Here is a 23206-nt window from a genome sequence, read left to right as displayed (position 1 = left end):
TTTCATGCGAGTGCGTTTTTGATCTGATGTGAGCAAGTGCAGCACCCATCTTGCGCAAAGTTTTTTCATTTGCAATTCTTCTGGTGTTGTTACACTTTTGTGTAACAACACCAGAAATCATTGATCAAGTGCACGATATGGTATTGGATGACCAGTGAGTCAAAGTGCATGAAATTGCTGAAACTAGGCATTTCAAAAGAACATGCAAAATATATCCTACATGTTCTTTTGAAATGCCTAGTCTCAGCAATTTCATGCACTTTGACTCACTGGTCATCCAATACCATATCGTGCACTTGATCAATGATTTCTGGTGTTGTTACACTTTTTGGATGTCCTTTACGTGGATCATCTTCAAAACTGGTACGGCCACATTTAAACTTGGCAGCTCATTTCTTAATTGTCGAAAACGAAGGAGAAGAGTGCCCATAAACTTTTATGAAGTTCAAATGAATTTCTTTTGGTGTTAAACTTCTTTTACAAAGAATTTTATAACTGCACGATACTCAATTTTGTTGAGTATCGTGCAGTTATAGGATACAGATATAAATGGATACAGACAAACCTGTTGTCTGTATCCATTTCAAGGGATACAGACAATAGGTTTGCTTCAGACAGCTGTATAAACAAACTACTTGATAGAATGACTTGCAATTTCACATAGATGCTTATGAGAGATGTATCAACTTGGGAAAAAAAAAAAAAAAAAAAAAAAAAAAAAAAAAAAAATCTTAATGATAGTGTAGCCATCTATGGCCGAGAACTTTTCAGACCACCCTCGTATTACAGACCATCAATTATAAACCTCGAAAATTGTAATTATAATGCTCGAAAACGCACATTCATGAAAGTCTACATACTTAAACACACACACACACATTTTTTTTTTAATTGCAAGATTTTTTTTTAGTATATACTTTGGTTTCTTTCCATGACACACTTTCAACACGTTTTATTTAGAACAAGATAACATTTAGAAAATGTCTTTATTACAATGCCTAAAAAGGACAAACATAAAATAGGCAAGTTTTATTAGGTAAGTATTAAAAAATTCAAATAAATATCAATCAGTAATATCAATAGCATATCTATAATAATTACCAATAAACCTTAAAAATTTATGATGCAATGGAATGCCTACTTTTAAGTTGTGCTATTTCTGATTGCAATTCAATAATATATTCAGCCTTAGTATGTGATGATATACTGCTTAAGTCTCCATTAGGATGACAGTCTTCCTCATTCGTTCCATGATAGAAAAGTGTTCGAGTGGTTTCATTTTTCTCGTTCTCTGCTTGAATATCTAGTTCTATAAATAAACAATAATAACTATGTATAATACAATAAGGTCATTATACAACATCATAGGTTATATAATATATGTGTCATATGGTTAATTGAATTTTCAATCTGATTGACTGAACTATTCAATCAATCAATCAGATTATTATAGCCTTTCCCTAAAATGGGAAACAGAACTCTGCCATAAAATGATTACTGTATTGCCCTCACTTCAATGCTTTCAAAAGTAATGGAGAAAGTCATTAACAGCTAACTTCTTTACTTCCTGGAGGTCAAACAATTAATGATCACCAACAGGAATTCCACCACTCTTGCTCCATAGCAGATCTCTTAGCCAACATTTATCCATCTTTAGAAACTAGAAAAAGTTGAAGAAACTCAAGTGGGTGCTCATGATATCTCAGCGCATTTTATCATACAGGCTTTCACATCAAGCTAGCATCTTATGGTCTCCTCCTGTACTTTGTGATTGGATTGCCAGTTTACTTTCAGGTTATTTACTGCATGTCATAACGAATAGTTTCTTCTCATCAGATTTCTCTTTCAATGCTGGACTTTTCAAGGACTATTTTTGCCCACACTCATCCTCTTATACATTAACATTACAAGATTTCACAAACAAAGTAGAGGTTGGAGTATACTTCATTTGAGAAATCTTGTAATGATCAAATCACTTGGACTTCAAGAACTTCAGTAACCAATGTTTTAAATACTTTATAAGTGAGATTATGTAGGGAATTTCAACATTTTAAAGATGCAATTGTGTCTTATTTCTTTGAAGAAAGATTTGAATTTACCCCTCTACTTCAGATAATATTCTGATTTCCAGTCATAATCAGTTTTCCTTTTTGGGTTCACTTTCACATCTAGCCTTTCCTGGTACAAAAACACCATGGTCCTCACCTGCAATACCACTTTAAAAACCCCAAACTGTACACCATTAGAATATAATGTTCTCGCATTTGGGGTGGTACAAAAAAAAAAAAAAAAAAACACGCTTCCCTAAGAATGCTTGATGCAGTCCAGAAGATAGCAATTCACTTAAATGTTCACATGTTAATCTCTCTCTCACACACAGCTCCCTCCAATCGCTTTCTCATAAACTTACAGTTTTTGCATTATATTAGTAAGATGGCAAATATGTGGCATGACAATGAATGTAAATAGGAGAAAGTGATTAAAGAGATGAAAACAAAGTTGGGAAAGATGAGGTAAGAGATAAAGCATACGAGGAGCAAAAAAAAGTATAATGTACATGGAAGTGTGAGGAAAAATGGAATGAAAGATGGCCACCTGAAAGAGATAGTGAATGATTTGAGAGTGGTTCTGCATGGGGATTCAATTATTAGAGATGGGGATGAGTGAAAAGGTGCACAAGGTTTGTTTTTTGATGTTGAAAGTTTATTTTTCACTTGGTTAGACTAAAATAAATTTAGTTTAATCCTTTATCCAAGTGTGAGCAAAGAAAGTTTGCACCTGAAAGTATCTTCAGGTGCAAACCACCTTACCCCAGTCCTGAAGATACTTTCAGGTACAAACTTTGTTTGCTCACACTTGGATAAAGGATTAAATTAAATTTATTAAAGGTTTGTTTTTCCCTGCAGGTGGAATAAGCAGAGTGATAGAGGTATTGGATATGAGGAGTAATGAGCAAAAGAGTTGTTAATAATAGTAGGAACATATGATTTCACTGGGAACAAGGAGAATTTGAGGCTGGAAATCAGGAGGTTGCTGAGGAGAGTAAAAGATAAGTGTGGTATGAAAGGTAGTCAAGTTTTGCCCGGGTAATAGTGATAAATCAAAGCACTGAGCAAAGATTATGAATAGTATGCTAACAGAGATGCGTGAGGAAAAAGGAGTGTCCTTTCTTGTAGTGTGCACGGTGATCAGCATTCATTTCAGAAATTATGGATTTTACAACCGTGTTATAAATAACTATTTTAATTTCCTCAGTAGAATAACCGGTGATCAAATCATTGTTTCTTTAGCTTACTGTATGAAATGTAACTCAGCTTGTTCTTGTATATTTGTATATACCCCAGATGATGGCCTTATTATGAAGGTCGAAACATCAGGAAATTAAAATAGTTATTTATAACACAGTTGTAAAGTCCATAATTTCTAAAATGAATGCTGATTACCATGCAACACTAAAAGAAACGATTCTGATAATTCATGGAGATTCAACCCACAAGCGATGCAATCAATACAGTAAGTTGAAGATTCATGTTTCTGGTTTCATCAATCGGCTGGCATTTTTAAAAAGTTGTTGGGACAGCAATATCATTCAGAATTGCATCAGACTACAGAGAAAACTTACCTCAACAAAGGTGCAAAGAATATACCACCGCATGGAGAAAGCGTTACTCAGAGAACAGATCCAGGCTAAGAGAAAAAAACTTGGCTGTTACTCAAAACCAGGTACAAAATGTACAAATCTGAACTTTCAAGTTACTTGAATGCAGATATTTGGATTATCCTGGAAAAGATTATGGATAACATTGCAAACCATATCCTTCAAACTAAGAAAGAAAATCTCATACCAAAATTTCAAAGATAAAAGATCGACAAAACCAACGGACATATTAAAATTTCTTCATAGTGAACGTTAACGACCAACCAGAAGCAAGAAACAACAGGAGCCACCAACTGCCTGCAGGCAACAGTAACGTAGTTAACCTATCCAACTACACCTTAAACAAAGATGAACTCTTGCTACGCAGCAAAGGTCTAAATTTTGCCGTAGCACCCAGATCAATGAACAAACTGGATTTTATTTGTAATATTGAAAGAGGCTCTCTCAGGGGACCCTGTAACCCCTAGAGAGCGCGTCCCCTGGGTGGCGGATAGGGGAGCCCACCATATGTGTGTGTGCACATGCGCGTGCATATATATATATATATATATATGGTGGGGAGTGGTCCGAATATACTGAATAAGGACTCGTGGACCAACAGGGCCATAAGGGGCAATCATCTTGATTGTAAGGGAAGTGGCACTCCCATGGATCCCTAGCTGGATCTATCCTCTCCTTCTTCTACTTTGAGGAAGACCCACTTACTTTAATCTTTCCAATAAGGCCTTATCAGCCAACTCTTCTTACTTTATGACCCTTGTGCTATTAGAGTACTCGAGGGCCATGGGGTCTTTTCATTTCTGGCCTTACAACTATGTCCTCTCTATAAACCTTACGATATTTCTTCTATAATCTACCCTTTCCCCTTCAATATACCCTATTCCTCCTATGGGTTTAAATTCGGAAGAAGGCGAGTTCAGAAGCCTTAAGGTAGCAGCCCTACCACTGAACTATTCCATCGTCAGGCTTGTCCCCTGACATGGAGAACATAACCATACTTGTAAGCTGACAGAAAAAGATAATCGGATTGAATCTATGGGAAACGACCCTGGAATGGAAAAGGGAAAACGAAAATGGAAACGACAAAATATAATACACATAGCAAACTGGAATGTAAGAGGAATAGCATATAAAGAAATAGAATTAGACCAGTTATTAAATGAAAGAAATTTTAAAATAGCAGTAATCACTGAAACAAAAAAGAAATTAAAAGGAACTATGAGAACTGAAAATTTTAATGTGATATACAGTGGAGTCGACAGAGACCAAAGAGCACAAGCAGGAGTCATGATTTGGATTCATAACTCCCTTTCAAAACAGTTAAAACATTATAAATTATGGAATGAAAGAATAATAGAAGCTAGAATAAAAATAGATAGAGGTTATTTAACAATAACTGGTTTATATGCCCCAGAAGAAGGAAGAGAACAGGATAATATTGATTTTTATAATCAGCTACAAAACATATATAATAAAATAAATAAAAATGATCACATAATTTTAGCAGGAGACTTAAATGCAAGAATTGGAAACACGAAAATTAATAATAATAATATAGGAATACATGGAGAACACACTCTAAACAGAAATGGTAAAAAATTGATTGACTTTGTAGTTTATAATAACCTAAAAATAATGAATTCCTTCTATAAACATAAAGACATATATAAATATACTTGGGCAGCAAGAGGATGGAAATCAATATTAGATTACTTCATATTAAATGAAAAGACATCAAAATTTTCACTAGATGTTAGAGTTCACAGAGGATATGAAATAAGCAGTGACCACTTCCTAGTTAAAATAAAATTAAGATTACCACCTAAATGGCTACAAGTAACAAGAACAGAAAGAAAAATTGAAACATTTGTTTATAAAACTAGACTATTGAATGACACAAATGTACAATGGCTATATGAACAAAGAATTAACCAGTATCTAGATAAAATAAAACAAAATGAAGAAATAGAATGGCTTAATATAAAAACGATACTAAATGCAGCAGCAAATGAAAGCTTAGGAAAGACCAAAAAATTAATAAAAGAAAAAAAACTGAAGATCTGGGATGATACAATCAAAGAAATAATCAAAGAGAAAAAAGAAGCCTATCACAAATGGTTAAGCAGTAAAAGATTAGAAGATGAAATAGAATATAAAAGAATAAGAGCCATAGCTAAAAGAGAAGTCAGAAAAAGACAGAGAATCATGGAATAAATTTGTTTCTAATTTAGAACATGATTTATATAAAATAAGACCCAATGTATATAAGATTTTGAAACACCTAAATGCAGATACCAAAGAAAACATAAAATTAAACACTGAATTGAAATTAGAAGAATTTCTAAATTACTACACAGAACTGTGGACAGACAAATATTTTAAAAAAGACAACTGGCAAACAATTAATGAAAATGAAAAGGAAATAACTGAAGAAGAATTAGAAATCAGCCTGAAAGAAACAAGAAACGGAAAATCACCTGGAGAAGATAAGCTAGGTTCAGAACTATATAAATACGCAGGAACAAGATTCAAAGGAAGACTCTTATTATTTTTAAATAAAATTTACTCAACTGGTATTCCCCCAATAGAATGGAAAAAAGCAATTGTGATTCCTATCATTAAGAAAGGTAATAGAGATGACCCTAAAAACTATAGCGGTATCAGTATACTAAATTCATGTTACAAAATATACAGCAGAATCTTAAATAAAAAACTAATGAAATATTCCAAAAACTTTATTCTAGAGGTACAAAATGGATTTAGAAAAGGACGATCATGTATAGACCCAGCCTTCTGCCTAAAATTAATAATAGAGAAAAGAAGAGAATATAATTTAGAAACACATATTGCATTTATTGACTTTGAAAAAGCATTTGACAAAGTTAAAAGAAACATATTATTTAACATATTAAAAGAAAGACAAATACCAAATAATATCCTAAAAGCTGTCACAAGTATATATGAAAATAATCAAATACAAATAAGATTAAATCATGAGCTATCATATACAAGAGAGATAAACCAAGGGGTCCGACAGGGATGTCCCCTCTCAGCAACTCTTTTTAATATCTACTTAAATGAAATAATAATAAAATGCAGTAAAAATTTACATCAAGGAATTAAACTTTCACCTACAGTTAACTTAAACACTCTCCTCTTTGCAGACGACCAAATAATAATTACAAATTCTGAAGATAACTTACAGAAAGCTATTTTAAATCTAAATGAGATATCCAAAGATTATGGTATGATAATATCAACGGAAAAATCAAAAACTATGGCCTTTAAAGGACAAGACCCAGCAAGAACTAAAATAGTATTAGATAACAAGATCTTAAAACAGGTGAATTCATTTAACTACCTAGGATGTATGATCACTTATGAAAATGAAAAAGATATAAACATAAAAATTGCAAAATATTTAAAAATAACAGGAGTAATTAACTCTATATTTAAACCAAACCTAGTTCAAAAACAAACCAGGCTAAAAGTATACAATACATACAATACGGTCTTAATGTATGGAAGCGAAATCTAGACAATAAAACAAAAAGACAAACAAAGATTAACAACAGCAGAAATGAAGTTTATGAGAAAAACTGCAAAGTATACCCTATTTGATCACAAAAGAAACGAAGATATTATGAAAGAATTAAACCAAGAACCAGTAATTGAAAAAATTAAAAAATATAAACATAAATGGATGGAACACGTTCAAAGAATGAAAACAGAAAGATTACCAAAACAAGCCTTAAAGTACAAGCCATTAGGAAAAAGAAAACCAGGACGTCCTCTTAAACGATGACTTCTAAGGCCGGAACAGGCCATACTAGGCCTAAATCCTTGATACGTATGATGATGATGATTGAAAGAGGCTTAAGATTCATCCCAAATAACATAGCAAATAAAATAAGTTTAAAAACAGCCAACACTTTAAATAGAAATCATAAGAAAACAATAACAAGCAACTTAACAAAACACGAATTAACAGCAGTGAAATCATTAAAATCAAATCCGAACATCGTAATAACTAGAGCTGATAAAGGAAGTACCACCGTTATTCTAAACCGAACCATTTATTTAGAAAAAGTGAATCTGCTAGTCTCGGACAATAGTACATACCAACTTGTTAACTATGACTCAACCAATAGAATAAAAAGGAAAACAGAGAAACTACTTTAATCAATTACTACATGGCCTGAAGATACAGTCAAAAAATTACTTCTGCACTATGCTCATTTTCCCAAGAATTTACGGTCTACCAAAGATACACAAACAAAACACATCACTCCAGCCGATAATCGAAGGTATAGACAGCCCGAATTATCACCTAGCCAAGAAATTAGCAGCAACTCAAGGGGTTGGTAGGTCATTTCCCCCTCCTATATCAGAAACACACAAATCTTCATAAACATAATCAAAGACATTACATTAGAAAAAGATGATTTTCGAATTTACGAATGCCCTCTTTACAAATATCCCAATCCTTTTACAGAACAAATTCCCTCTAGATATCACGGAGCTCTTTGTGCATGTATTACGTTCTGGGTATTTTATATGGCAAAATGCTTTCTACCTACAAAAAAGAAGGCACAGCCATGGGCTCGCCATTATCCCCCTATTGCTAACTTTTATACGGAACATTTTGAGCAACATGCTCTAGATTCCTCTCCTTTAAAACCCAAAGTCTGGCTTAGATACATTGATGATGTTTTCGCGATCTGGGCCCCATGGCCGCCAGACACTAGACACTTTCCTTAGCCTCCTAAACAAACAACACAAATGCATACAGTTCACAATTGAGATTGAAAAACAGAACACACTTCCGTTTCTAGATACGCTTGTCACAAGTCTTCCTTCTGGCAGTCTTTCCTTCACCGTTTACCAGAAACTGACACATACTGGCCAATATGTACACATCAACTCCTACCACTACCCAACACAAAAACTAGGTGTCATTAAAACAGGGCTTTGAAGATCTGCTCCAATGAACAAATGCTGAAAGACAAATTTAAAGTTATCAGCAATACTTTTCTAAAAAATGGTTACAGCCAAAACACTATTAACAAAATTCTCTACAAGACCTCAATAAAAAAACAAAGATAAACCAGAGTACAATAAAACTATAACCATTCCTTACATTAAAGGGACATCAGATAAATAAACAAAATACTACAGAAATACAATGTTAAAGCCACCTTTAAACCTCCTGCAAAATTAAAAAGCTTACTCAACTCATCCAAAGACCCACTCCCTCCACTGGCCAACCCTGGAGTATACCGTATTTATTGCACATATAATCTACCATATATAGGGGAAACAGGATGCACAATTCCTATCAGGCAAAAGGAATATAAACGACACATTAAATATAATAACTATGGTGAAGATGGCCTTTTTTGATCATGCCCTGAACACTTTATATAGAATTGACTGGAAAAGCACCAGTTGTTACATCACACCAAAACATGGTATGAATGCAAATTTAAGGAAGCCTGCGAGATTCTTATCAACCACACTAATCTGAACAATAATGATGGTCTAAAAATCCCAAGCATATGGATGGCACATATTCTACCCACAGAACCTTTGTCCCTAAGAGTTAACTATAATCAGGACTGTAGATAATCCAGAATCCTAAATCCAACATAACAATTGTAATGTTAAAAATAGGACATCATTGTTACTGTAAAAAAAACTATCTATAAGAAAGAACGTTTCTCTCATGTTATCTTAAATAGATTAGCTTTGATGTAGTTTCTAAATAATTAATTTGTAATTATCCATATTTAGAAAGAAGTATGTATCTGTATTTTTTTTTTTTTTTTTTCACTAGAAGTCATGCCAGTAGAATAACTGGTGATCAAATCATTGTTTCTTTAGCTTACTGTGTGAAATGTAACTCCAGCTGATGACCTTATTATGAAGGCCGAAACGTCGGGAAATTAAAATAGTTATTTATAACATGGTTGTCAAGTCCATAATTTCTAAAATGAAGGAGAAAGGAAAATGTCTCTGGGAAAATGTTAGGTCTGGTCAAGCAGATATGCATGATTGAGGGCAAATGTCCTTGAACTTGTTAATTACTGTTATTAATTTAGATGTGCTTGTCAGCTTGTCACACATCACTTTTACGTGATGTGGAAAGTTTGTTATGCCCTTTCTTTTATTTATAGGTCTGAAATGATGGCACCTGATGATATTTTTAGAATCGAAGTTTCATTCTTCTGCTAATTTTCTGATATCTTCTTTTAATGATTTACTGTTTTCTGTCGGAAATTTCAAAATAATGACGTCAAATTTTTTGTTTTTAGCCTCCATTGACTCGTGTACTTTTGACGTGATTAGGTCGCAGAGTTCATTCACTAGCATTGTGGCACTGATTGCCAATTAGTTCATTTGTGTGCCGATTCATTTATTTTTGTGCAGGAAGCATGTAGCAAGAAAACTCGCAAAGTATACCTTTTTTTCTTCTTCTTCTTTTTTTTTTTTAATCATTGACATCAATTTTACAGCTGTGGCACTTGTATTATCAATGGGTTTGCCAGCGATCAATGCCGCCGGTGAGACATGACGTGCTCTTTTGTCATTGGCTTCTGTTGCCATTATCTTTGCTTCACACAGTAGGCACTTACATGTGGCTGATTTTTAACTGGAAAGATAACTTATTTTATGCACTAAGTACTTACAGGTTTTGCAGAAGAAAATTGCTTTGTAAAACTTTCCTTTATGTGACTTTTAGTTGCCATACACCTGTTACATTGGTGTATTATGCTTCTCGCTGTATTTTAGCATCATACAATAAATAAAAATAATTGAGTGATATTGAGTGAGGCACAAGGTACATTCAAATTAAATATCTTTACTTACAAACAAATAATATTAGCATAAATTTAGGTATTGCATGGTGTAATACTGTGTGTAAAATGTTTATGCTTAGCAAGTACTATATACAAATCAGCATTATAATTAAAACTTATGTGCTAAAGAGAAAAAGGGCCACAAACTTAATATCAGATTTCTTTTTTGAGTGCCATTTCCTATCGGAGGTTGGCAACCACCTTGGCAAATTTTGAGCAATCCTCAGCCACTCTGAACAGTCCCTCAGAACTCATGCCATTCCACTGCCTGATGTCTGCCAGCCAAGATTTTCTTTGTCTTCTTTGTCCTCATCTTCCATTTATTTTCCCTTTTATAATCAATTGAAGTATCTTATATATATCAGATTTGACAAGTTCTCTTTTTTCTTCTGGAAAATTCTTTCCTATCCTCGAGCACAAGAAAGTTCATCCCTTTTGAGTTCACAAAGTTTAACTAGAATAAGTTTGCTGCTTAATGTATCAAAAGAAACTGTCCATTGCTTTAGAATAAAACTATATAATTTTTTTTTTCACTTTTATCTACACTCCAACTTATCTTCCTTTAAAAGAAATTCATTCATCAATTTTGAGATAACTGTCTGTTTCCAACCATTTTAGCTTAAATAATGTCTTTTCTTTTAACTTTTTCTCACTCCTAAACTTTCAACTGTCAGAATTTTTTTATTTTTCATTTTTTTCCCCTTAACAACAACACAACAATTGTTCTATTATTCCCTCTCACTATATCAACTTCCTCTTTGCAAATACAAACTTCTTGCAGAAGCAAACTACTGCCTGGCAAGGTAAATAACAATAAAAACAATAACACTGTGTAAACAATACTACAGTTCTTTACTAGTGCAAAAACTTCATCAGAAAGTCCAATATTTTCTTCTCTCAAGTGTAAGTTACAGAAATAAAAACTAAATTCAATGCAAGTCCTTTTCACAAATAAATATTGCAATTAAACAGTTGTGATAAGCTGTATTAAGAGAAATCTTTGTTTAGACAAAGATTTCTTTTATACAAAGCATAGGTAAAGAAATTTCTAATTACAAGAAATAATGAATCTCACTATACAATTAGGAAATGATAAACTAAAATGTATCCTTTCCCTTTTATTAATTCAAAACTAGGCATCATTAAAATGTTTAAAAAAATTAAGATAATCTGATATCAGCAAGCAGCAGATATCCTACACATTATACGTTTGTTCCAGAAAAAGCTGTAGAGGTGAGTAAGTCCACAAAGACAAATCTGATCTTGTTTGGAAATCTAAATATTATCAAAGGTAAGAAGAAGTGAAATGAGATCTCACTTGCAAGAAATAAGGCAGTGCTTGTTTTGACTAGTATCAAATTTGACAAGGTTGTTTTCACCACACTGGCAAATTGAAGGAAACCAGTGTTAAGGAATAGGTACTATAAAATCTTGAAGCTTGAACACTTCAAAATTTGTTAAATGAAGAGGAGGGATGAAGTGCATATCAGCAAAACTATGGATAGGATTTGAGGTCAGTGAGAGATCATTTATATCTAAGAGGAAGGGAGTGGGATGGGTTAAAATACATAGACTTAGGGTACTCTGGCATTGGCAGGGAAATGTGAAGGAGAAAACCATCCACATGACACATACATACTTAAATTGCTTGAAAATGTCAAGAGACCACCTAAGTTTCTCAAAAGATGTCCCAATAAATGGAAATTTTTGGAAAAGCATGTCCAAATATGGGTAAATTTGACTAGAAGATCTCCCGTGGATCAGTAGCAGCAAAATCCATGTTGGTGGTCAACTAATTAAGTGGTGTGCTACCACTAATGATGACAATGATCATTAACCCCTTTAACTGCTACGGTCGAGTTAACTCGAGCGGAAAAAAATTGCAACCTTGCTACAATTGAGTTAACTCAATTTGAACTTTCAATGTGTAATACTCATTTAATTCAGTTTGTGAAAGCATTTGAATCGAGCGGACTTATAGTGCCATCTCTTAGGATTAGAAGGAACTAATTTTCATGCTTCTGTCTGCTTTGTGGCGCTATCTTCGTAAAATATTGCAAAACTATGCACAATGTTATCAGAGCCGTCCTTGACAATAGGAGCCAGGCGATCACGTGATGCAGTGATTCCAGGGTTAGTAAAAATGGCTTCGACAAGCAGACAGCAGGCAAAATTAGTAGAAGTATTAGAAACTTTACCTTCAGATTTATCAGATTTGAGTGACAGTGACAATGACGATATTTATTTTTTAGAAAATAGTGAAAGTTCAATAACGAATCACCAGCACCAGTGCATCCATGAAAAAGAAATTGTACTGACGCTTCAATGTTTCAATGGCATGATATAAATTTTCGTCCAACAGTTCACCAATTCAATAATGATAATTCAGGTATTTCAGCAATTACAGATGATGGTTCAACTGTTTTTGATTTTTTCAAACTATTTCCCCCCCCCCCCATTCATATAATGCAACATATTGCTGATGAAACTAATAAATATTATGAATTTTTGACTCAGAAACTACCACCAGCACCCCAAACTCATTTGCAAAAATGGAAAAATACTATCCCAGAGGAATTATATATATTTTTTGGAATCATAATGCTTAGGGTAAAAAAAACTAACAATAGCAGAATATTGGTCCAAGGATCCCCTCATAGTTACTGCATAGTTCACAGACTACATGTCCAGGGACAGATTCCTTTTACTTTTACATTTCAATGACAATGAAACTCAGGTTCTGGTCCAAAGACTACGCAAACTACAACAAATTATCGATCACCTGAGAAAAACCTACAGCGAAGTATTTACCCCTTTTCAAAATATACTGTTCAAGGAATGCCTCCAGTTCAAACAGTACATTCCTTTGAAAAGACATCGGGATCAAAGTGTTCGTGTTGTGTGACTGTGAGACTGGATATGTGTTACATTTTGTAGTGTACACAGGGGCAACTACAGACATTATTCCAGACCGTGAATTTGGGATTTCTGGGGCCGTGGTGCAAACCTTAGTGGCAAAGTATTTGCAGAAAGGGCACACATTGTGGTTAACAATTGGTATTCTGGCCCTCTTCTGTATGACTGGCTACATAAAAATGGTACCAATGCATGTGGGACTGTTAGGAAAAACAGGAAAGGGTTGCCGAAACTGAACAAAAAATTACACGAAAGACAGGTAGAATCCAGACACACAGATAATATGATGGTGGTAAAATGGATTGATAAACAAGAAGTTTGTATGTTGACCACACAGACTATGAAACAATCAGGGAAAGTTGACAGGACAACAAATACACCAATAATGAAACCTGAATGCGTCATGGATTATAATAGGAATATGGGGCTGTGGACAGGACAGACATGATGGTCAGTTTTATTGAATGTGTGCAAAAGGCCTTCAAATGGCATAGAAAATTCTTTTTCCATCTCTTGGATCTCACTGTTCTCAATTCACATATTTTGTATAATGTACATACTGGTAAAAATATCACACATGCTAATTTTCAATTGACTCTCAGAGAAATTTTTCAAAAGTTCCACATGCCAAGACCGACCACTACATCTCGATGACCATCACGGGGTGATGAACCCCTCAGACTGAGGGAAAGATATTTCCTAATACCTGTGCCACCCACACCCAAGAAAGCAAATCCCACTAGGCATTGTCATGTGTGTGTTCAAATACCACATTAGGGCAAAGAAAAAGAAAAGAGAGCCGATATATGTGTGCCAAATGTGGCATAGCCTTATGTGTACACTCCTACTTTCAAAATTACTACACACTACTAAAGTATTGAAGTATTTTTGGGGAGATGTTTCTCATTGAAGTTGTGTGTCATTATTTGACATGGAATTTTAATATTTGGATTGTCTACAAACATCTACATCACGAATGGTGAGTTTTTACAACATTTATTTTATTTTTTCATGATCTTATATAATTATAAAATATTTTGTAATTGTGAAAATAACTCAGCAAGGAGGGTCAATACTGGTTATTTAGTATCTCAGCAGTTAAAGGGTTAATGACATTATTTTCCAAGATTGCTGAGTATAAGCATTAAGTTGGGAGGGCAATAGCTTAATGGCCAACTTTTATCTTGTCGTTCTTCAAATGGGTCTGATCTGAATTGATGTAGGATACCAGACAAGTATGAAAGATTATAAAGACATTATAGGATGCAGAGCATGAGTTTGTTGAGAAGGTCCCCCCCCCTTCATGAGAAGAATGTCAGGAGATTAGTCCAATCTTTGGGTGATATTATGATGGCAATCATCTGGATGTGAGAGAGATATCTGGAAACATAAAAGGGAACAAGTTATACCAAACAACTTTGGCTGTCATTTAAGCCAGAGGAAAGATTTTGCATTTCATCCTTTCTTTTGTGCCTCACTGAAAGTTGGAATTTCTCTTTAGAGCCAGTTGAAATATGTTGATTTTTGTTTCTTTTTTAGACAAGGCAGGTCTAAAATACACTTATTGCAGAAGGACGGTTTGGATAATGCTTGAAGACAGAGTAAAAGGGGAAAACAAGCCTTCATTTCTAGCAAGAATTATTTTAGGCTATTCAGTTAGAACAGGTATTTTGATTAACACATTCATGCCAGGTTGGAATGAAACTACTTGAACTGCCTTTAACCTTTCAGCAAGAAGAGATGTTTTCTTGTTCTTCCTATGTACATGTTGGCAGACAAGCCACAAATTGTGATGGGCTCTTCAAATGAAACAAAAACTGTGTGTGTGTGAAAGAGAGTGAGGGGGGGGGTCATTACTAACCCTTAAAGAGAATGTTATGTTTGGCTGGTATATTTACATTACTAATACTTTCATTAGAAGCAAAGGAATTACTAATAATTTACAGTTGTGGCATTATATGTTGTGTGTCTAATAAGTTGCTAGAGTGGAATGAATTAAATGAGATCCTATAATCTCTAGACATGCATATTCAAACTTAAGACAAGCATAATTAAACAAAACAAAGAACTTGTGAGGAGTAAAAGAGATTTTGCAAAATATAAATAACTAATCCAACCTGTAATGAACAGCATCTGTCTACACTGGTCACTTATATGGAAGGACTTATAAACTGAACTAATATGTCAATAAGACGATTTATCCAGGCATGGCATGAATGTGTATGCTAATGGAGCATTAAGTGAACAAATCATCATGTACAAATGGTTGTAATTGTAATGTGTATTTATTTCTATTTTTTATTTTATTTTTTATTTTTTTTTAAAGAAAAACCTTATAAACTCAAGGAGCTATACAAGCTTGTCCAGAGAAGACTTTCACCAACACCCATGCCCAGGGTGAGACTCGAACCCACAATCAGCTGGTTGGAGAGTGGGTATACAATCCACTTGGCCAACCAGACTGGCTTTAGTTTTTCATTTATATTTCATTTTGTTTTCTAAGAAGAATTTTCTTTTATTCAGTAACGACTGTTATGATCAGTATTTACTTTTCTCTACATATTAGTATATACATAATTTCCATTTTTAAGCAGCAATCTAATTTTAGAAACTCAGTTATTACATTATTTTACAAGATGTACAGGATGTTATGTCTGTGCTAATATATATACAGTAAAACCCCTTTTTTACCCTTTTCGGGGGACTGATGGAAAAAAGTGCAAATAGCAGGAAATGTAAAAAAACATTAAAAAAAAGGCTAAAAGATGACTTACTGCTAGTATGTGAGTCTACATACTAGATTACAAAATTTAATAACTGAAAATAAATGAATTTACAATGTACTTACATTTATCTATTTAAAAAACTCTTTAATTGTTGATTGTTTTTGCTTTTCGTTTTTTTTTTTTTTTTTGACTTAGCGCCAGATTGCTTTGCATTGAGTTCAATGCTTGACCTGTTTTTTTTACTACCGTGTTCAAAGTGGACACGGAGAGTCCAAGATCTTATGTTAAATGCACACGTGTTCCGGCATGCCAATTTACATGTCGCAGAATTGCCATCTTTTCTTCTACTGAAATACATTTTCTGTCTTTTTTCCACCATGTTACTAACATGGATAATCCCACTGCAACTTGAAAGCAACTTTCACACGCTAAATTACATTGCAGAAATTCTGCAATATCAATTCGTACTGTGATTGAAAAATCATGGTATCGCTCATCACTACAGTACTGCTGCATGTGCGCAAGTCACCGTGATGGCGAAAACGAAACTACAGCCGAAAGCAACGCCACCTGAGAACAGAAATGCGCAGATTTCCGCTGAAATTGATTCGAAAATCGGTATTGCCACCGAGAAAAAAAACACAAATTACGGAAAATAACGTCCACATCAAGTTGTTAATGGCAGGAAAACAATACATCGTGAGAATAGGCCTTAAGACGGGACCAACAGAAAATGACGTAAATGGCAGGGACGTAACAATGGGGTTTTACTGTATATATTTTGTCAAAGATCAACAGATGCAGTCCTTTTCTTATAAAACATAGGATTCATTTTTATTCATAGGAATAAACAGATTTTTGTTGACTATACCTATTCTTTCAGAAAATTAGAATGAACATGTCCAGGTATACTGAAAAACACCTCCCCATTGTCCAAAAAAAAAAAAAAGTGGCTTTATTGTATCACTAAATACAGTAGACAATTAGGGTCTGTATTTAGTGTAATTAGTGTAATTAGAGAAACTGGACCTTGCATAACAAAAAACAACTCCTCTTCCACAGACACTATACTGCATACAGGCAGGCCAAACAAAGTTTGATTATAGCACTAAATACAGCATCTAATTAAATACATCATCCTAAAAACCTATTTTCAATTTTTCAGTTGCAGAAAATACATGCTCATGCCTGTTCATAACACAGTCACTAGATGCAGAAACCAATCGATTTATGTAAAGCAAACAAAGATTAAAATTAGAATTTGAGATTTTCTCTATCATTAAGACAGTTCGCAAATTCTAATTTTATATAGGGAATTTAACCAAAAGCATTCAAACTAGCACATACCAGACATATTTAAAACTTGGGACATGATATACTATCAAGAGTGTTCTCATTTGAAGTGAAACACAAAGGAGATAACGTTCAGCATGAATGTGTTAAGAGAGTAAAAACAGTAATGATACTAACTTGCACTAAGAGTTATGAAGAGATAAAAAGGTCACAAGACAGGATGTTGTGATGTGCTGCTATAATTACCAATCTTCGGATTGATGAACCAAAGAAGAAGATATCCATGATGTTTGGAAGAACCTGATTAGGCTACAAAAGGGCTGCTGCTGATGCACAATATATAACCTCTCACAGTCAAGTCATCCCCACCTTTCCGCAGTATATCCTGTTTCCCAAATGGGGCTCTTGCAAACCTGGTGAACATTGCTGCTGCAAAAGTATACCTTCCCTAGCTGGAGGAAATGCTGACTAGATCTCTAGGTGGTAGATGTCTTTCATCGTGCTGTGAAATACAACCATCTTGCTTATTAGAGATCTGAGATCACTACAGTTGTGTTCAGTCAATAGAGCAAAGGTTCCGGTTTCTGTCCACTTTCTCTTCCAACATGCAGTAAGAGAGAGAGAGAGAGAGAGATACCCTCGATGACATACCAGTCATACCTTCCCCATTCAAGGGTAAATCAGTAAAACAGTTCTGCAGGCCAGTTGCTGGCTAGTGTCCCATGGGTCAGTTCGATATGAATCTGGAGGTTTTCCTATTAAAGAAAAACTTAAACATGTCAAGCAAGAACTTCCTGAAGAACAGGGAGGTTTTAGAAAAGGACATGAAAGAGAGAGATCAAATTTCTAATCTAAGGCAATTGGTTGAAAAGGCTCAAGAATTTAGTATTCTCTTGTATATGTACTTCATTGATTACAGCAAAGCATCTGACTGTGTCAAGTGGGAGGACCTGTGGAAAATTTCTTTCTTGTCTCCATAATTTTTCAAAATGTATTCTTTATTTCTTAACCCTCTTCTTCTACCTTTAACAGTGTTGAGGTTTTTTATTCTTGCAACCGTCTCGAGGATAAGATGGTCAGCCCTATGTCTCCCGGTGTGTACTATGTCCATAGATGCGCGTGTTCACGGGACTGGTTTCTTGTTCTGAGGGAACGAAAAACCAAAGTTTCCAAGTGAAAAAAAACCCCTACCTTCGTATGAGACCAGCTAACTCACCTTCCACCGAAAGAGACCAGATAAAGGTTCCTCACGTCACTGACAGGAATCGAACCCAGGTCTTTCTGACCAAAGGGCTTCATCTATAACAAATGAGCTATGGAGGCTCCTTTCGGAAAATACTAAGTAAAATGGGCATCCCAGAACACTTGACACACCTTCGAAAACAACTTTACGAGAGGAATCAGGCTGTGGTGAAGATGGATGGAAAAACATCTCAGTGGTTCAATCTTGAGAAGGTGGGAGACTCTATGCTGATCTATACAATTTTTATGGAGAATACATTATGAGAAAGGCACTTAATGGACACAATAGTGCTTTCTCAGTTTCTGGCAAAAAGATAAATAATTGTAGGTATGCTGATGATACTATTCTTAAAGCCAGCAGCAAAGGAGAATTGGAGTCCCTCTTTAAAAGAGTTGAATGGGAAAGCCTGAAATATGGTTTAAGAATTAATTGTGATAAAACAAACTATATGGCCATATATGAAAACAATTTCACCACAACACTGACTCCAAGAAGGTGGATGAATTCATTTACCTTGGCGCTCTCTAATAAGCACCAAGAGTAGATGTCAACCAGAAATTAAAAGAAGAAAAAACAGAGATATTACATTACGAGAATTACATGTTTGTTTGTAATCTTACTCCAAACAGATCAGTTCTCTTTAAGTTCCTAAAATCTTATAGCGAGCCAATGGTTCCACTGAAGGGTCCAGTAAGGAAGAAATGTAGGAAATTTTTAAGTCATTAATAAAAGCAACCGGAAAAGAAGAAGTTGGTTCTTGTGGAGTCTAAACAGCTATGAGACATATAGAAACGTTGCACAAAATCTGAATATTAACTACCTGCTGAATTTCTGTTCAGTACATGCAGTAGTCATTACTAACACCATATTTAACACAAAAGGATATCCAAAAATTTATCTGGAGAGAAGACAAGAAATACGAAAAGTTATTGTTATTAGTGTTGATATAGGGAACTTGAAATGAGAGGTAATCACCCCTCTTGATCAGGATAACAACAAATATATTGAAAAGAAGATTATATAAGAAAGTTGTAAAGCATGATCAAAGTCAAATAGTTTTCAAAAGTGAACTGCAGACTCAATGAACAAATACTAATCAAAAATGAAATAATTTGAAGAAAACATTGAAGACTCAAGTAGCAAATGTTTGGAAGCCTGAAGTGGCTTGAAAAAAAAGTTTAATGCTTGGTCTACAGAGCAGGGTTTCTATACTGTAAAAAAAAAAAAAAATAAAATAAAATAAATATATACGTAAAATCATTAAAAATAGAAGGGGAAAAAAATCCTTAACCCATCCACAGTACAAATGCACTATATGTTTACGAATAAACCTTTTATCTTTTAAGCCACAAAAAAATCTGAAGTCATGCACGGATTCAGCTAAAGCAGTGTTTCTCAATGTGGGGTGTACGCCCCACAGGGGGGCAATTAGAAAATGATGTTGCATTTGTCACCTCATCACTGATACATTTAAAACACTCACCATTGTCGGTGAGGGCAGACATCAAAATCTTTGAGACGTTGAGGTGGGGCATGATCCAAAAAACACTGGAAAATACTGAGCTAAAGGAAGTATGTGATGATGTTGTTTGCAAGGATAGAAAAGTCTGAACTTAATAAAATATAGAGAAAGAATAAGAAAGCTAAGTTATGTATAAAAAGTTGCTAAACAAGTTATGGGCAAACTCAAAAGAGAATAGAAAAGATAAATATCGATAATGGAAGAGGCTATTAAGAAAAGTTCAGAAATGGAAGAAAGAGTATACTATAAAAAAGGAGTCAGAGAAGATAAAGATCATAAAACTGAATATAAAATATTCTGGATGAAGAGAGTAATTATTTTGAGAGACTTAAACGAGAATGACAGAACAGTAATAAGAATTTTTAAAGGAATGAAATAACGAATATAACGAATACTTGAGGTACAAAACAGTTATTAGAAATGTGGAAAGGCAGCTAAGGTAGATGATATCTGACTAGAAATTCTCAAACAAAGAGGTATAAAGTTTTAAAATGGTTACACTATATAATTCAGGAAATTCAATTGTGGATGACTACAGAAGAGCTCTCACAGTAAAGTAAAATATGTGAGAATTAAAAAGGAACTTCCCTACTCAGTGTGTTCAAGTAAAGATTTACACAGTCATATCAAGTTACGAGAAGTTAACAGTAAAGTAGAATAGTACAGAAATGAAGCAAGGATCTATATTCGAGGTTTGCAGACTGGGAACGGTATGTGACAGAGTGAAAAGAGAAAAAAAAGCTGTTCAAAATGCTACAGTTATATGGAGTGAATAGGACATCATACCATATTTTTGTACAGAGCTATACATAGTCTATATTTAAGTAAGCAGTCACAATTGAAGGAGGTACAGGAAGACTGATAAATCAGTGTAAAACATTGGTGGACACTATCTTCACTATTATTCATAGTCTGTATGAATCATAGTACAAAGAAAAGTGACATTAACATCATCTACATAAAGTAAAGAGCTGAGATTAGCATCAGAGATGCTAATCTCAGCTCTTTACTTTATGTAGATGATGTTACATTCTTTAAAAAAAATCCAGTACAAGTATGCAGGATTCCTTAGTTAAATTGAACTACTGGTTTAACAAATCTGGCATGAAAATCAGCAATAAAAAGAAAAAAAAAAACAAACAAACTATGAAAATAAGCAGAGAAAAGGAAAATATCACAGAACAAGTAAAATATTTCAGATATCTAAGCATAATTTTTAGTGCAGATGGCAAATTTTCCAAACTTTTCTTACTTCCAAAATTAGATATGAAAATAGATAAAAGTAAGTTGTGTTGGCTAATTTTGATTTTGAAAAATTTATGTTAACTTCTTTATTTCTGTGTTGAGATAATTACGGTTTGTTGAAAACTTGTAAGCATTTATGAATTGTGTTAAGATGAATGATTTTTTTAATCGAATAAGGATGGTATGAGTTAAAATAGAGGTAGTTTCCTGTATGTGTGGGTTTGTGGAATATTTTCATGGCTATTTTGTTATTTGTTCTGACTAATGTCAGGTTTAGGAAATTGATGGCTTTTTTTTGTCTTGTTCGGTTTCTATGGTGAATTTTAGTCTGCTGCTGTAATCATTAAGGGATGACTGTAAGGTGGTGATGCATGTTGGTTCTCCAATGCATAGAATATCATTGGAGAACCAACACATATCAGCCACAAAAGGTGATGTCGGGGGGGGGGGGGGGGGGGTTGAGTAGGAGTGATTCTATATGTGCAAAGAACAATTCAGCTAAATGTCTGCTGATGTTTTGTGCCATAGGGAGTCCGAAAAATTGGATGTACATAATCTCTAAGAGTTGGAAGCTTCATAACATAAAAATTAGGTCACGACTCTGATCAAGGAGACAACACAAATACACCAAAGACAGAAACACCTAACTGACATGACATAGCATCCACTACACCCACGAGTTTCCAAAGACGACGGTTGTCGAAACGACTCACATCCTGTTATCCCACCCGACTTTTTCTCTTAAATCCCTCCTTTCCCTCCAAAATAATTTCTATCTTCAGATCTTCCTCTCACCCTGCCTCCCAAACACTCTCTACCCACCCTTAATAATAATATTATACATATAAACAGAATTATTTATATGTATAAATAATTCTTCCACATTACTTCCCCCCAAAACCCCCTTCCTTTAACAGCTTAATAGCATATGAAGGCACATCGCCAGAATAAGGAGACAGAAAACAACATCCAAAAATGTATGTCCAAATTTTCTCCTATTTTTATTCTTCATATATTAGTTTTATAACACTTCAGTAATGCCCTAGAATTTGGGTGAGCCAATGACATTGTAAAAAAGGGGCACTCCTAAATGAAAGTAGGCTATATTAGCTATTAAAATAATAATAAATCAGTATCTCATATTATAAGCCAGTTAATAGGCATATCCTTTATAATTTAGTTGATTTGGTTGTAATACCAGTAAAATAAGTCAGTTAAAAAAAAAATCATTTAAAATAAATGTTCAACACCTAAGCTTGCTTATTAGATGATATGAACCTTGTTTGAATTCTCAAATGCAACACAAGCATAGGTTTGAAACAGTTTAATTTGAACAACAGTTTTTTTTTTTTTTTTTTAAGAGGGGGGGGGTACTGTACAGAGCAGTTAAAAATAAGTATTTAAAACAGCCACTAAGCTATTTTGAATATTCTATTTTATTTTAAACTAACTACAGAGCATGAAACCTGAAGAAATGTGGCATAGCGTAACTCTCACACATTTGGAAATCTAGCAGATAAAGATTTAGTACATGTGGAAACTTCAACAGCAGAATTCCAATCACCAGTCTACGTCCCTTCAGGTTCAAGATGTTGAATTTGATGGACATGATATAGATAATCCTTCACTGTATAATGTTTCCAAGGATGCTATGTGTTGAATATGGAAGGGGATAGAAATTATTCATGTATGAACATATGTATTACATTTTGTAGCATTTTTTTCCCTCCTCCTCCAAATTCT

General features: G+C 34.1%; 1 protein-coding gene across 3 annotated transcripts in view; it reads right to left on the bottom strand.

The window, feature by feature from the left end:
• Positions 1-23206, bottom strand: part of Slmap (Sarcolemma associated protein) — a 545241-nt gene that overhangs the window by 197557 nt on the left and 324478 nt on the right. For all 3 annotated transcript variants that reach the window (XM_090409867.1, XM_090409869.1, XM_090409868.1), the window contains exon 14: positions 1142-1309. In XM_090409867.1, the coding sequence (XP_090265993.1) occupies positions 1142-1309 (168 nt within the window). The remainder of the gene's footprint in view (positions 1-1141; positions 1310-23206) is intronic.

Source organism: Typopeltis vanoorti, chromosome 20 (assembly GCF_054136105.1).
Source record: "Typopeltis vanoorti isolate ZY-2024b chromosome 20, IOZ_Tvanoo_1.0, whole genome shotgun sequence".
NCBI classification, from domain to species: domain Eukaryota; kingdom Metazoa; phylum Arthropoda; class Arachnida; order Uropygi; family Thelyphonidae; genus Typopeltis; species Typopeltis vanoorti.
This window is presented reverse-complemented; position numbering and strand designations above follow the sequence as displayed.